We start from the raw sequence: 13,604 nt of genomic DNA on the forward strand, positions 1-13,604 counted from the left end.
ATAGATCATGCCATCATCCCCCTGCCTCTTCTCTGCTTCCGCATCTTCTCCATTTGCATCCTTAAGTATCAACATAAGCAAGCCTTCAGGATCCTTTTTGCAACTTCTTCTTTCAGACTCTTTTTGTGGGCTCTCTTCTGAGTGTTGCAGAGTAATTGCAGCACACTGCATCTTTCTCAGTTGTTTCTGAGTTCCTCAGTTTCCTGTGGGAAATGCTCCCAATGAGGAACGAAAATGTTACTTGGCAGAAAAGAAAAAATCAGACATGCTTCAGCCTTGAAAATTTAACCCTTAGTTTTAAGCTATTTGGTTTTAGGTGTATCTTACCTTTAATAACAGGCTTACCACTCTGCTTGCGAATTGAGTGTCAAAGCAGGACACTAGCAGTAAAAGGGAAAATGGTGATAAAGTCACATACTGCTTCCATGTACAGAGACAGAGCCAAACTGAGAGAGTAGCAGATCATAGTGTCACCCTGCTAAAGTGAAGATACACAGACAATAGTAAAACACTGTGTGTTTCCATCAGAAAGGATGCTTTAACTGGTATCTTAATAACTACATGGGGCAGTTAACCCTGTTTAGTCAGAAGCAGTTTTAGGTGATTTCTGGAAGAAAAGCAATGGAGTCAATTCCCTGTGCTAAAATAGTAGCTGCTTAATTCAGTGTGATTGTTTAATTCAAAACCAGAAACAAAACAGAACAAACAACAACAACAAAAAAGCAAACTGTTTCTTATCTTAAATTTGAAAATAATTATGGGACAGCAAATCATTGTTAAGCTCAACTGTAATTTCAGAGTTTCTCTCAACCCTGTCTCCTTGCTATGTCCTTCTCAGTCATTCCTTTATTTTATAAAAAGCCCAACTGCATCTTAAATCCATTTTAAACTCTTGCTTTCTATTGCCTTGGCAGTTTACAATACAGCTCTTTTGTTCACTTTGTCCCTCAAATTAAATTTACTACAGACCAGATCCTGAGCCAGCCTAAGCTGGCGTAGTTCTATCAACAACCACCACGCTGCTGATCCAGATGATCAAGCCCCCTCCTATTAATCATTGGTCTTTTCCCCCATCCTCCAGGCAGATTGCTTGCACAGTGTTGGCAGGGCTCCTGTATCATCTGTTCATTCACTAATAACACTATTCAGCATTTATTGGGCCAGCCTGGCGCTCTGCACATTCAGCAGCAAAGCTGCTATTGATTGCATGATGTGGAAGCAGAATCGAGCCGTATGAAGTCGCATTACTTTGTATTCTGAGAGCTCTGGGCAAAATACAATGCAGTTAATTCACTTATGGTTTATATATACATCTTGCTTGTGTCATAGTAAAGATAAAATATTTCAGCACTGCTGGTGGGGGTGTCACATGATTATTGTTCAGAGGATTTAAGAGTCATGTCACAAAAGGCAAGTCGTGGGCCTTGCTCCAGCAAGGACGCACCTTAGGAACTGCAAGGAACATTGCCAAAGAACTCCCTCTTAAGGGAGGTAAGACGATACAGCCTGTGTTGCCTGATTATATATTATCAAATAAAATTGCCAGATAAAATCAGTATGAAGGACAAAATACTTTCAGCAGAAGGAATGAAAATGATCACACACCGGGTTACACCACCTATACCCTTGTTTTCCATGAATAAAAAAGCCACAGGAACTCCATTACACTTTAAATTAAATGGTACTCTCAAAGGGTAACTAAATAATTAAGGCAAAGCATATATGCTTTAAAGAACAGAATTGAATGATTGACATATTTGGCTCTAAAACAACTTTAGGAGTTGAAATTTTGAGTAGTATTTCGGGACACTATAATGCTTTCCAAAGTCTCTCATAGTATTTTGTCAAAGGTAGAAGACATTAAAATAATACAGAGCAGCCTTAAAAAGTGAAAGGGGGCTTGCCATCTTGCCATCTGAGTTTGGTTTCTGTTTTATAAACACTGGCACTTTTACATAACAAGAGGAATATGTTGCCCATCGGATTAAAAACACAAAATCATAGAATCTCCTGAGTTGGAAGGGAACATCGAGTCCAACTCCTGGCTCCACACAGGGCCAGCCGAGCTAGAGCACACTGAACATTAAAAATAAATAATTAAAATATTTTCATTATTTCACTTTTTACAAATTTGGAAAGGTTGTGAAAAATTTGCAAGACTCAACCATGCAACTTTTAAGGATCTGACAGTAAAAGTGTTTTTATTAAAGAGTTTAATCTTATAGCATTGCAGTTAAAATGCAGTATATAACAGTTCAGTGTGACAAAATGCATAATTGCAGATGTAACTGACAGCAAAAGAATGACATATATAAATACACATACAAGCAAATATGCTAATCTCCTTATCACTGATATGTAAATATCCACCAAGGGGACACAACCTAAGCTTAAATTGTTGATACTGCCTAACAAGAGAAAAGCATTTAAAAGTCCAGGAAGTGGTGTGTGGTGCCTTGTTTCCTCCCCAACCAAATTACTTCTCCCTGAAATGAGCATGCTAAAAATGTTCTTTTTCCTTGGCTCACTTTTTGGAGCAGAACTTGGTTCTGTTTCCACTCTAAGAACAGTCTTACAGATTTAACATCCATACTTCTCATATAGGGTCTTAATTCTGTGAGATCTAAGTGCAGGGCTAGCTTGATGCACAAAGAATCCCAGTTACTTCAGTATGTGTCTTCCACATGTGGAACATCAATGAAACAGAGCCCTTGTTTTCCTGGTCATTACTTTTCAGTATCTATTGCTTTCTGTCTTGACAAAATTACTTTTTACTATAGATGCAGCTCCCTGAATACCAATATTTTTTATCCAGATGCATTTGTAGCCTTGATGTGTCTTCCTAATACAAGGACATGAATTTAAATGCTATACTATTGCAGCTAAGAGTCTTAGAGAATTTCTGGAACGTAGGCCAGGGGACCTGTGACCTCTGCATTGGCCAGGGACTTTTTCTCAGGCAGCCCAAGGCTCCACCAAGCATCCCCTCAAAAGCCTGCCATTCATCCTCTTGACCCCTACGATAACCCTACCCTCCTTCAGCATCTCATCCCACCTTGCCGTGCTCCCCACCATGCTGTCCCAGCTGCTGCTGAAGCCTCATTCAATCTGTGCAGTGCCCCCTCTGTTTCTCACCTTCCCCTCTTCCTGCCTGGCTGAAATGGAAGAGGAGCTTGGTGGGGATCAGCACAGGCGTCTGACTTGGTGGATTTGCACAGGCATGCTGTGCTGCCTTGGGACTGCAAGGGAGGCTGAAGGTCCTGGACAGGCAGCTGAGGCTGGATGTGGAGAAAGTGCTGCATGACAGCTGTCAATGAACAGCTTAGAAAAGGCATTTAGAAATGTTTGTGGGTCCTCAATAAAGACAAAAAAAATGTTCAAAATCCTCCATGAGTAAATTTGTCCAATTGTATGGGTATTCCACAAAAAGCATCCAGTAGCAGCTTCAATAATCCACAGCTGCATGGTTAGCAGCCCAGAAGTACCAAATTCGTGTACACTGTTCCTTGGCATTTGCCAGCTGAGAAGCTTTTAGCTTAGTTTATTTCAGAGCAAACATTTCCCTTGTGTCATGCCTGTCCGCATCACGTCTGTCCCCATCGTCATGTCGTCCCATCCCCACCCCCACCCCCAAATACATGGTACTTCTGGAGAGCCAGAAATACAGCAGAGCAGAAGGCTGTAATCACAGTACTGGAGGCGAGGAGCCAACCTCAGGCATCCCTTGGAACCCAGCGTCAGTGGGATATGATATCTACCTGCCAGGTGAAACACTTGACTCCTCACCTTATAGAATCAAGACTTAAACTTTGAAGGATGCAAGTTTGATGCCCAGCTATGATAAGGGACAGGTTTTGCCGCAGCATATGGAGTCCAAGCTTCCTGAAACTGGTAATGGACAATCTCCAGTACTAGCAACCTGAACTGCTGAGGAGCCTCTGGTTTGTTGCGTTTTCCTAAGATGTAGAGTGGAAAAAGAAAATATTTTCCCTACCTAGACTTCCTCTACTAATCTTTATGTTTGGGGTTCTCTAAAGGTAGAGGGTTTTCTAAATTATAAAGGAATAACCTGCCTGTATTGATGACTGTGCAAATAGTAAATGACTTTGAATGCAACAAAAGCTTATGTAACATGAACCTTAATCACTTTAAGACATACTCTGGCCTCACCAAATCATCAGCTGGTGGAAATAATAGCACATTGTTGTCTTACAGGAAGTAAACTAGTTTCCTCAACTAAGAATCTATTCCACTGACTTTTAGCTCCTACATGAAGAAACACTTTGTATGCATTTGCTGCCCTGTAATGTGAGCTGTATTTTCTTGGCTACTGAAAGAAACTGAAAAGCAGGGAGAATGGGATGCTTTGAACACCTTTCTCACATGTTCACCTGCTGCCTTTAATCCCATTAGCAGGAAGATCTCGGCCTTTCAAATGCAGCTCTAAGGATCTCAGTGGTGCTGTGAGATCAGGTCTCTGTACTGCCTACAGCCATGTGACTATCTTAGCCTGTCACAATGCTGAATCAGGAAATTATTTTTACTATATAAACTAATTTCTTTGGCTTTTCTCCTTTAGGCTCTTGAGACATACCAGAGCGATCCTGCCATGAGGAAGATGCTCACTCAGCTGTATTTCTATATCATGCCTGTATTTAATGTGGATGGATATCATTTCAGCTGGACAAATGTAAGTAGTATCAGTAGTATCACTCAAAAAATTGTTCAGACTGGAAAGATCAAATGGGTGTTACATCATTCAAAGGTGATTGTCCATATAATCTGGTCCATCATTTTGTGGCACGCAAAATGGAAGCAAATTACATCAGTTAAAATGTAATACTGAATATGTTCAGCAGGATTGGATTGTTATGTGTAGAAATAGATTTTTACCAAAGTATAGTAATATTGCTATTTGACTATTTTATAACTTATGTTAGGATCGATTTTGGAGAAAAACAAGATCAAAGAACACAAGGTTTCGGTGTCACGGTGTTGATGCTAATCGCAACTGGAAAGTCAAATGGTGTGGTAAGTCTGGAGATACTTTGGTCCACCAGTTCAGATTACCCTGTAATTAATTATCCAACAGAGTAAGTGGGTTAGGTCACGTGTTATGAAGCGTTCTCTTTTCCATAGTTAAAGTTGAAGCTACTTTCACACAAAGCCACGAGCCAGGGATCAAATCTTCCTTCTTGCTTCTAAAAAAATAAAATTCCTGAACTTTGAAAAGATACATCTCATCACAGGTAAAGAGTTTTCATGGTGAATTTTGCAAAAGTAAAAAAAAAAAACCCACACAACCAGCTATTCTCTGTTTCTGCAATCATGTAAAGAATTTGAAGCACAGTATTGAGCCTGGCTCATCACATTTCACAATTTACCTGACTACAGCTTCAGGAACCATTTTAAACTTAATTTTATTTAATTTGTCATCTCTCTGAAATGGCTTTAGCTTTGGAAATGTCAGAGTTGCTTTGTTGACCTTGCAGAGAAATGCCTGAGAATATTTTAAGGCCATTACTATTAGCAATTTAATAAAGAACGAAGGTGCTTCTAAAGGCACAGAGAACCAATTTTAAACTCCCAGCACTTCTGTAAATAAGAAATTGACCTCAATTCTGCATAGAGAATGCAGTGGTAATGAAATACTAGCAGAAGATTTGGAATGGATCCACTGAAGAAGAAATGGCATTTTATGAAATCTTACAGCAAAGACGCTGCAATTTTCAGGCAGAAGCAAGCAGCCACACAAGGTCTGGTGCAGCAGCAAGTACAGCAACTTCTTGTGAAATACGGTGAGGGAGATGGTACCGATCTAGATCTGTCCCTGATATGACCTGCTCTCACACCTTGAGCAACTTCCTTCACCCCCTGTGCAGCTGATTTCTCCTCCATCTGCCTCGATTATTTACATTATAAACTTGTAAAGACAGAAACTGTGTTTGCATAGTGCTAGCACAATGGCCCTCCCTTCAGCCCATCCCTCTTCCACTAGAAGCCTCTAGATGTTTCCACAATGCTCGGGCTGCTTGCAGGAGGAGCAAGCGCTGCACAGCCTGGCTTGCAGCAACCAGCTTCTTCAAGTAGATGTTTGAGAACCATAAGGACAAAAGTGAGCGTGAAGAATCTGCCCAGGGCGATTCCAAGTGAGGTGAGGGTGAACAGACACATACACTCAGTAGAGTATGGACTTGTGAAATAATGCTCCTGATTTTATTCAACTGCACTCGCAGTAAGGAGAGGGCTCACATGGAAGCAGTCACAGAAAGCCTAAGTCAGATAAGGACCTCTCCACTACAGAAGATCGTCCCAGGGCAGCTGACACCATCTTTCAGGCAATTATATGCTACAAAAGTACTGTTACCATCTTTCATTTAAGTGTGTAAATCAGATCCACAAGTATTCTGAGGACTTTAATTTACAGTTCAGAGAACAGCCACCAGCGTTGTTGGAACGAACAGCCCTCTTACAGAGATCTCTTATAGTTCTGTCCAGAGCCACAGTATAGGTACCTATAGGTGCAGCATTCATACTCACACAGTGCATTTTCTTTCTAGTCCTAATGAATCTTTCTGCTTCTCCCTCTTCTTGCTCCCCAGCCACTTTGTATCCAGTCCTGAAAAAATTTGCTTAGTTTTCCATAAAAAACATTTTTATAGCCTGAGTGAAATTATAACAAAACACACTCACATTGTGTGTTGTAATCCATTACTTGTTGCATTTCTCCCCTGCACTAAACATTAAAGACAGGTCCCTACCCCAAGATTAAAACATAAACATCTATTCACGGTTGCTCATCATCCCACCAAGCACATGCTCCACTTCCCACACCAGGCCCCAAACTCTATCTGATTCTCTGTTTTGCCAGAGAATAAAGAACTCTTTCATTAACTGGGAAGACCAGTGCTCAGAAGTTTCTCACCCAGCACCCCATACTCTCATTAATCTGACACTAAATGAGGCAAAGAAGAATCTGGATCATATCACACTTTGAGGCTTGTATAACTGCGGTGTGTTTAATATTTAATACTGCCTATGCTTGTAAAAACCTTTTACTTCAGTTCAGTTGCCCTTAGTAGTTGGCAGACAAGGCTTGAACTTCTCCACAGGGCTTCCAGGCAGGTGTGTTGGGGCAGAATCTGGCCCCAGTAAAATGACTGAATGCTAGCTGCAGTGAGCTAGTTGGTAAAGATAACACAGCATCCCTTCTGCTTTCCTCTTCTCTTCTAGTCTAGAACTTTGATGTAAGCTTTATGATGTTGCTTCTGTATTATTACAGACTTAGTAAAGGGCCACATCATCAGCCGTGGTAGATTGCGCTTTGCAGCGCCTTGTGCTCAGAATAGCACACAGAAATTGCACAGAGACCCAGGTGAATACTGACAGACAGATCCCTGGGTAGAAATGCTCCCTCCAACATATATATTTATGTGCAATAACTAGCACAATGGTTTAATGTTCATGAAATAAATAGCAACTTTAAAGCAAATAATGTGGTACTTAGAACTAAACTACGTCACAGGGCAAATCCAGTTAAAGGGGTTGAATCTGAAGCGCCCAAGGTAGCAGTAGGACTTAAAATTTCCAGTGCATCCCAATTCCCAGTGTACCTCATTGCTCACTGAGGACAGTTCCAAATACTGGCAGAAGAAGTGGTTGCAAGGAAGCTTGAGAATCATGCTCCGGCTCACCCATCCTCCCAGTACGCCTTCTGTACCAAAGGATTGGTTTTATCAGACTCTGCACACATTTCCTCGTACATTTGATCTCATGATGCATGCTAGAAGATACTTGTCTCCCCAGTATGCTATCAGGTACAAAAATAAGGCAGCATGGTGACATTTTGTGCAATTCCATTTTCTTCTCATGACTGTAACTCAGAAATTTCACAGGAGTAGATACGTACTGTATCTTTTTTTTTTCCTTTTTGTGTTACTTTAAAAGATCTTCCAGTGTGAAAATTGAGGATATCCTTACATTATCCGAGGCCACCATGGCAACCCTCTCTTTTTACTACCAGCCAGCTTCACTTACAAAAACGCGTTAATTACAGCTGGGATTTCAAATTGCTCATGACAGTAGGCCGGACAGTTTAGAGTTTTTTCTTCACTGAAATTCACTAAACTGAGTCATATTTTACCATTGGGTCATTTTACCATTAGCTTGTAGGATTCTGCTGTTTACTAACAGTCAGGTCCATGTTCATGATTCAGTATACAACACTGTTACAGGAGGTGAGGTATCCATAAAATAAATAAAAAAGAAAAGGTAAAGGCTCTGGTGGCTCTGCTAAATAGCTCTCCTTTAGCTACATTGTCTGACAAGACATCGAGGCAGAGTGCTCTTGGGATTTGGATGAGTTGGTGGCCATCTGTTCTGTAGGGAGGAGACCATCTGCCCTCTATATAACCCTTCCATATTCACTGCAATCTAAGCACTAATACCTTTCGAAATCCCCACCTGTGGCCATTGAATGGCAGCCTCAATTTTCATATTATAAATGAAGCTGCGGCATGAAATTCTTCCACTTTTTTGGCATTAGGTTGATTGCATGACCCTGGTTTAGTTCAGATTATTATGCCTTCTCACACACTGCTCTTTTCTTATTATTTGGAGATGGGAGTACTTACTATACAAAGGAAAGCTAATAAAACACTGCTTTTTAAAGTCCCTGATGACACCAGGGAATGTTGCATACAAACTATTCTTATTCTGCAGGTCAGTGTGAAACATGTGGCATTGTGAAATCACAGTGGATAAATGAGCAGAGCGGATTTGCATAAATATTGTTCTTTCAGACCCAGGCCCTAAGCTGCAAACGAGACAGTAGCTTAGATCTAGAATTGCTAAATGATAAAGGAGCCACTACCACATCTTTTTCTGAGTTTCACCTTTCAATACCTCCTGGGATATTACATGCAGGCTACGCTTCTCCAGCTTACTGCCACCTGAGCAGGTTGGTGTGGTGAAAGATATCCTCACAACTGAACCCCTGCCCCAAACCTGAAGGAAAAATAAGCCCTGTGCAAACTGAGATGATTTGTATTTTAGCTAACTGAGCAATCATCCTATGCAGCTTGTCATTTTTTTCCCCATAAGGTTTGCAAGAGTAAAAATAGGCAGTAGTCAGGGACTATTCTCATCTTTCAAACTAGTCTGTAAAATAATGCCTGTTGAGGTTACCTGCCTAGCACTGCAACCATCACTGTAGTAGCTAGTACATTAAAATGAAAGATTCGTCTTGGCAGCGACTAGTGAATGAAGTATAGCACTCTGATTTCAAATAGACCAATGGAGACCCTTCAATAGTTTTAATACTGGAATGCTACCATAAAATGTGCCACTCATACGGAAAGCCAGGGAATAAAATACAATGAAGCCAGGCTCTCCTTTTTCTGTTGGGTGAAAAATATTTCCTCTGGGGAGAACTGCATGTAGCTGGCCAATTGGCAACTTGGTGCGTCTACTAGATGATGGAGCAGATTGCTGTACTGAGGTCCCACTGGCTCATGCCCATCAGCCCCAAGAAAGCAATTTGTTTATTGCTTTTCACACTTCTACATACAGGTTCACACAGAAGTTGAGCCTTAAGAATTCTCTGTGACTGCTTACCATCAACTTTCTCTTTCAATCTCTAGATGAAGGTGCTTCATTCCACCCATGCGATGACACCTACTGTGGTCCCTTTCCTGAGTCTGAGCCTGAAGTAAAGGCTGTTGCTCACTTTCTCCGCAAACATCGGAAACAAATAAAAGCCTATTTGTCCTTCCACGCATATGCACAGATGCTGCTGTACCCTTACTCTTACAAATATGCAACTATTCCAAACTTCAGCTGCGTGGTAAGTGCATTAAAACTGGGGAGAATATGCTTTGATACGTTTTGTTTTGAGGGGATGCTTGTTTCTTCAACACTTTGCACATGTCTAATATTGAGCGGTATTTATTCTGGATCCGGTGGCAATCGCATTTCTGGTTATATAACCTTCACTCAAAGTGAGTCAGCAGTAATTTGATTAAAATGGCATAGTGCCTTCCATCCATCAGGCCCTTTAAATTACTTTATAGGATAAATCCCTGGGGTTTAATTATAGTTATTAACATTTTATTTAATTAACTGTAATGGGAATTATGTAGTTAAGTCCTTGGGCATCTACCTGAAATTCTTCATGCTCAGAACACTAGAAGCACAAAGAAGATTGTCATTTTAGGAAAAAAATAAATTCTAAATGGTTTATATTTATCAATTAGAAGAGAAACCTCACAGATTTCACCAAAAGTAAAGCTTCTTTATCTTTATCGCACTCAGGCATAGTGGTTTTACCCCTTTAAGACAAGCAGTTAATTAACATCAAGTAATTTGGATCTTTGTCTATTAGAAGAATAAATTAATAAGAGTACAGGTTTTGAAACAAGCCTATTGGTTTACAAATATGTACATTTCATGTATTCCATGCTCATCCAGCCTCCTGGCTATTTCTCCTACAGAAATGTGGCTCAAGCTTCACTGTTTGCTCCTGCTCACAGAAACACACTGCAGCCCCCAGTAGCAAGCCTCTTTCTTTTGCCCTCAGTTCCTGGTTTGTCCACACATCTCTCATTTTGGTCTCAAAAGTTGCAGTGACATTTAATTTACTAGTTAAAGCTAGTTTACTCCAACAGGAGCTTAATTGCACCTTAGATTTATCCTACGCAGAATAAATGATGTTGTTAGTCCTTGGAGCTTTGGTGAAGTTTCACTGAGCTGCTGAGCAGCCAGCACACCACAAACCGAACTCTCTTTGTGGGTTTATTTCTGTTAAGACACTTAATTTCAGCAGCTACTAAAAATTCTCCTGTCTGATGTCATTCTTGCGAAACACTGCAAATTAGAATTGAACTAAGCAGCCAAAGAAGTTAAAAATATGAAACTTGTGGGGACTGACCACCCAACCTTGCGTCAACTGTGAATAAATCTGTGAGCCTTCTTTTTATTCTACCTTCTCCACCTGCTTTTGGGGCATGGCAAAGGGAAAAAAGAGCTCCCCAAGTGAATTAGTCACTGCTACTTACCAAAAAAAACCCCATATACTCAGAATTTAAAACCATGGGATCTCATTCCTTTGAAGATCAGCAGGATCAAGCACATTATTTTAAGAACAGACAAGACAACAGAAGTTAAAGATGTGCTCTTAGGAAGGATGATCATCAACTCTGCAAGGACCTGACTGTTGGGTATCTTGATGAAAATACCCAGAGTAAATGTAAGGAATAGCAGGTGACTCATCATAAGGAAAAGGGGTCTCAGAATTTTCACACCTACCAGTAAATCTTCAGTACATGTTGTGCTTGTGGCTCAAGGGCTATTTCAATTCTGAGTGGCAACTGCCACTAAGCACACACCCTCTACCTTTCCATCCACAGCTTTTAGACCAAAGGAATGCAGTTTTTGATGAGTAGTAGGTGTTCCCCAGGTTTGTGAAACCTTGGATCAGGCTTCTCATAAGAAAGTTGAACACCAACCTAAAGGGACAAAGAAAGACACTGTTTTAGACAACAGCCCTGGGAAAATGGAAGCCAAATCCCAATTCTAAATATTTTGCCAGGGTTTGAATGTAATATGTCTTTCTAGTGCAGTGGGTAAAATAGAACAGGGAGGTCAGAATAAGAAACTGAAGTAATTTCCTGTTATTTAGAAAGCTCATTATGGGAATCATAGTGAAAACAACCAGGATGGCATTGCTTCTTTATTTGGGTTTTTTTTAATATTTGCCTACAGCCAAAGGAACCATCCCCTGGTGGCTCCAAAATGAATACTCTTTAATATTTGAAGTGTTCAAAATGGTGATGTTTAGGCTGAGTTTTCAGATTCTCCAGTTCTCTTGGAGAATTACAGTGAGCTAAAAAGCAGCAGAACTCTGTTTCCTGCTGCTTATGGAACAAGCTTTGTTGATCTATACAGACTGTGTACGGTGGACAACTGTAGGACTACATGTGCACAGCAGATAAATAACATTTGATACTAACAGGGGGGCGCAATTAATCCTGCACAGAAGAAAGGATGTTTCTGTCTGGCTTGTATCATTCTAGTGAGCTGTCAGTTACCATTTCGATTAAAGCGTTCAATTATTCAGAGTTGCTTTGAAACTGGAGAGCTGTGTACTGATCACAATATGCATATTCTGTTCTAATTTAGGCACAATTCTCTTATTAAAACTCTCCTGAAATCTGTTCTTTTAAGATACTTAGAATGAAAGTACAGTTTTAGATTGAAAAAAACCCACACCAGCAGCATTAATCCACCACAGGAGTTTTAAATTTCACCTACTTGTAATCCCTTTTCTTCCTTTACAGTCATTTGCCTCAGTATTTGCAGTGAGCTTACATGGCACAGCTGAGTTTGTGTATGTCTTTGTGAAAATCTAGTAATTTTCTGTGAACCTTTCTCCTCGAGTATGTTTGAAGACTGGTTGCCTGGATCTGTTCAGGATCCAAAATGCATGGTGTGATGCAGCTGAGAACTGTCCCATTCTTTGGGCACAAAGCTCTAATAGTGCAAGCAAGCAGCACTTCTCAAGGCTAAGAGCATCCAGCTGACAGTGCCCTGGGACACTTGCCTACATGGTGGATGTGGACTTGAGTCACTCCCAGGTTGGCCTTCAGAAAATTGTTGCCTTTGCTGCATCTGCACAGAACTCAGTACTGTTGTGCTGGTTTTAAATGGACATTGCCAAACTATTTCTTCAGAAATATTTCCATAGGGCTTGTTTCTGTTGTCTCATTGCTGTACAATGAATAACTCATGCATGAGATATCTTCTCCTTTGTGACTAAGTCTGCCTTTCTGTAGCGCATTTACCAGGACACAGCTCTCCACCTACCTCAGCACCCTCACCCGAGCTTTGCTTCCCACTCCCTGGGCATCAGGCCTGTTGCCAGGCCATCCCAGCTCCACACCACAGCCCTGGGATGGTAAGTGCTGGGTATGGCTGCTTGTCAAATTTCTACTGAGCAACTGAACCCGGTACTTGGGGCTTCAGTGTAGTCAGGAGACAAGAAGCCTGGGCTGCCACTGAAGCTCCCCACTCCCCAGAGCCCTGTGAGGCCCTGCAACTGCTGTGGCCTTGCACCGCCACCTCACTGCCCTTACAGGGTCTGATTCCTCTTACCTTGTCATGGGTCTCATGTGTCATGAATCACAGAAACTGAGGCATCTGTAAGAGGAGAAAGAGTCCAAGTGACAGCACTTCCTTTGGACCTCCTCCCTCCTCATCATCTTTGGTGTTAGGTTGAGTCAGGGTTACATCTCTGGCAGAGGCTCTCAGCAATATTGACTTAAGTGGTCCATGCCTCTGCAAACTCTCTCCTGGAGGTGGCAGGGGGAAGAGAAGGGGCAGGCTGGAAATGTCAGTCTCTGGCACTGTCATCCCTGCAGTGAGAAACAAACCAACCAACCAAAGAATCTAATTGTGCCTCGCGGATTTGTATAATATAGTAAGAAAGTGCTCTTCCATTTGCTGAGAAGAGCAGTTCTTCTTGTAAAATAAACTTGCTGGCCAGTAAGTGAAAAGGAACTTTTTTTTTTTTTTTCTGGAATGACATTTTAAAGCAGTTTTCAATGGCT

General features: G+C 41.1%; 1 protein-coding gene across 1 annotated transcript in view; it reads left to right on the plus strand.

Moving 5' to 3' along the window:
* CPA6 (carboxypeptidase A6) overlaps positions 1 to 13,604 on the plus strand; it is a gene marked incomplete at both ends in the record, with an annotated part of 83,708 nt that overhangs the window by 67,058 nt on the left and 3,046 nt on the right. The window contains 3 exons of the mRNA XM_084260328.1: positions 4,580 to 4,690; positions 4,941 to 5,031; positions 9,642 to 9,844. Coding sequence (XP_084116454.1) covers positions 4,580 to 4,690; positions 4,941 to 5,031; positions 9,642 to 9,844 — 405 coding nt within the window. The remainder of the gene's footprint in view (positions 1 to 4,579; positions 4,691 to 4,940; positions 5,032 to 9,641; positions 9,845 to 13,604) is intronic.

The sequence above is a fragment of the Gallinula chloropus genome (assembly GCF_964237585.1).
Source record: "Gallinula chloropus genome assembly, chromosome: 2".
NCBI classification, from domain to species: domain Eukaryota; kingdom Metazoa; phylum Chordata; class Aves; order Gruiformes; family Rallidae; genus Gallinula; species Gallinula chloropus.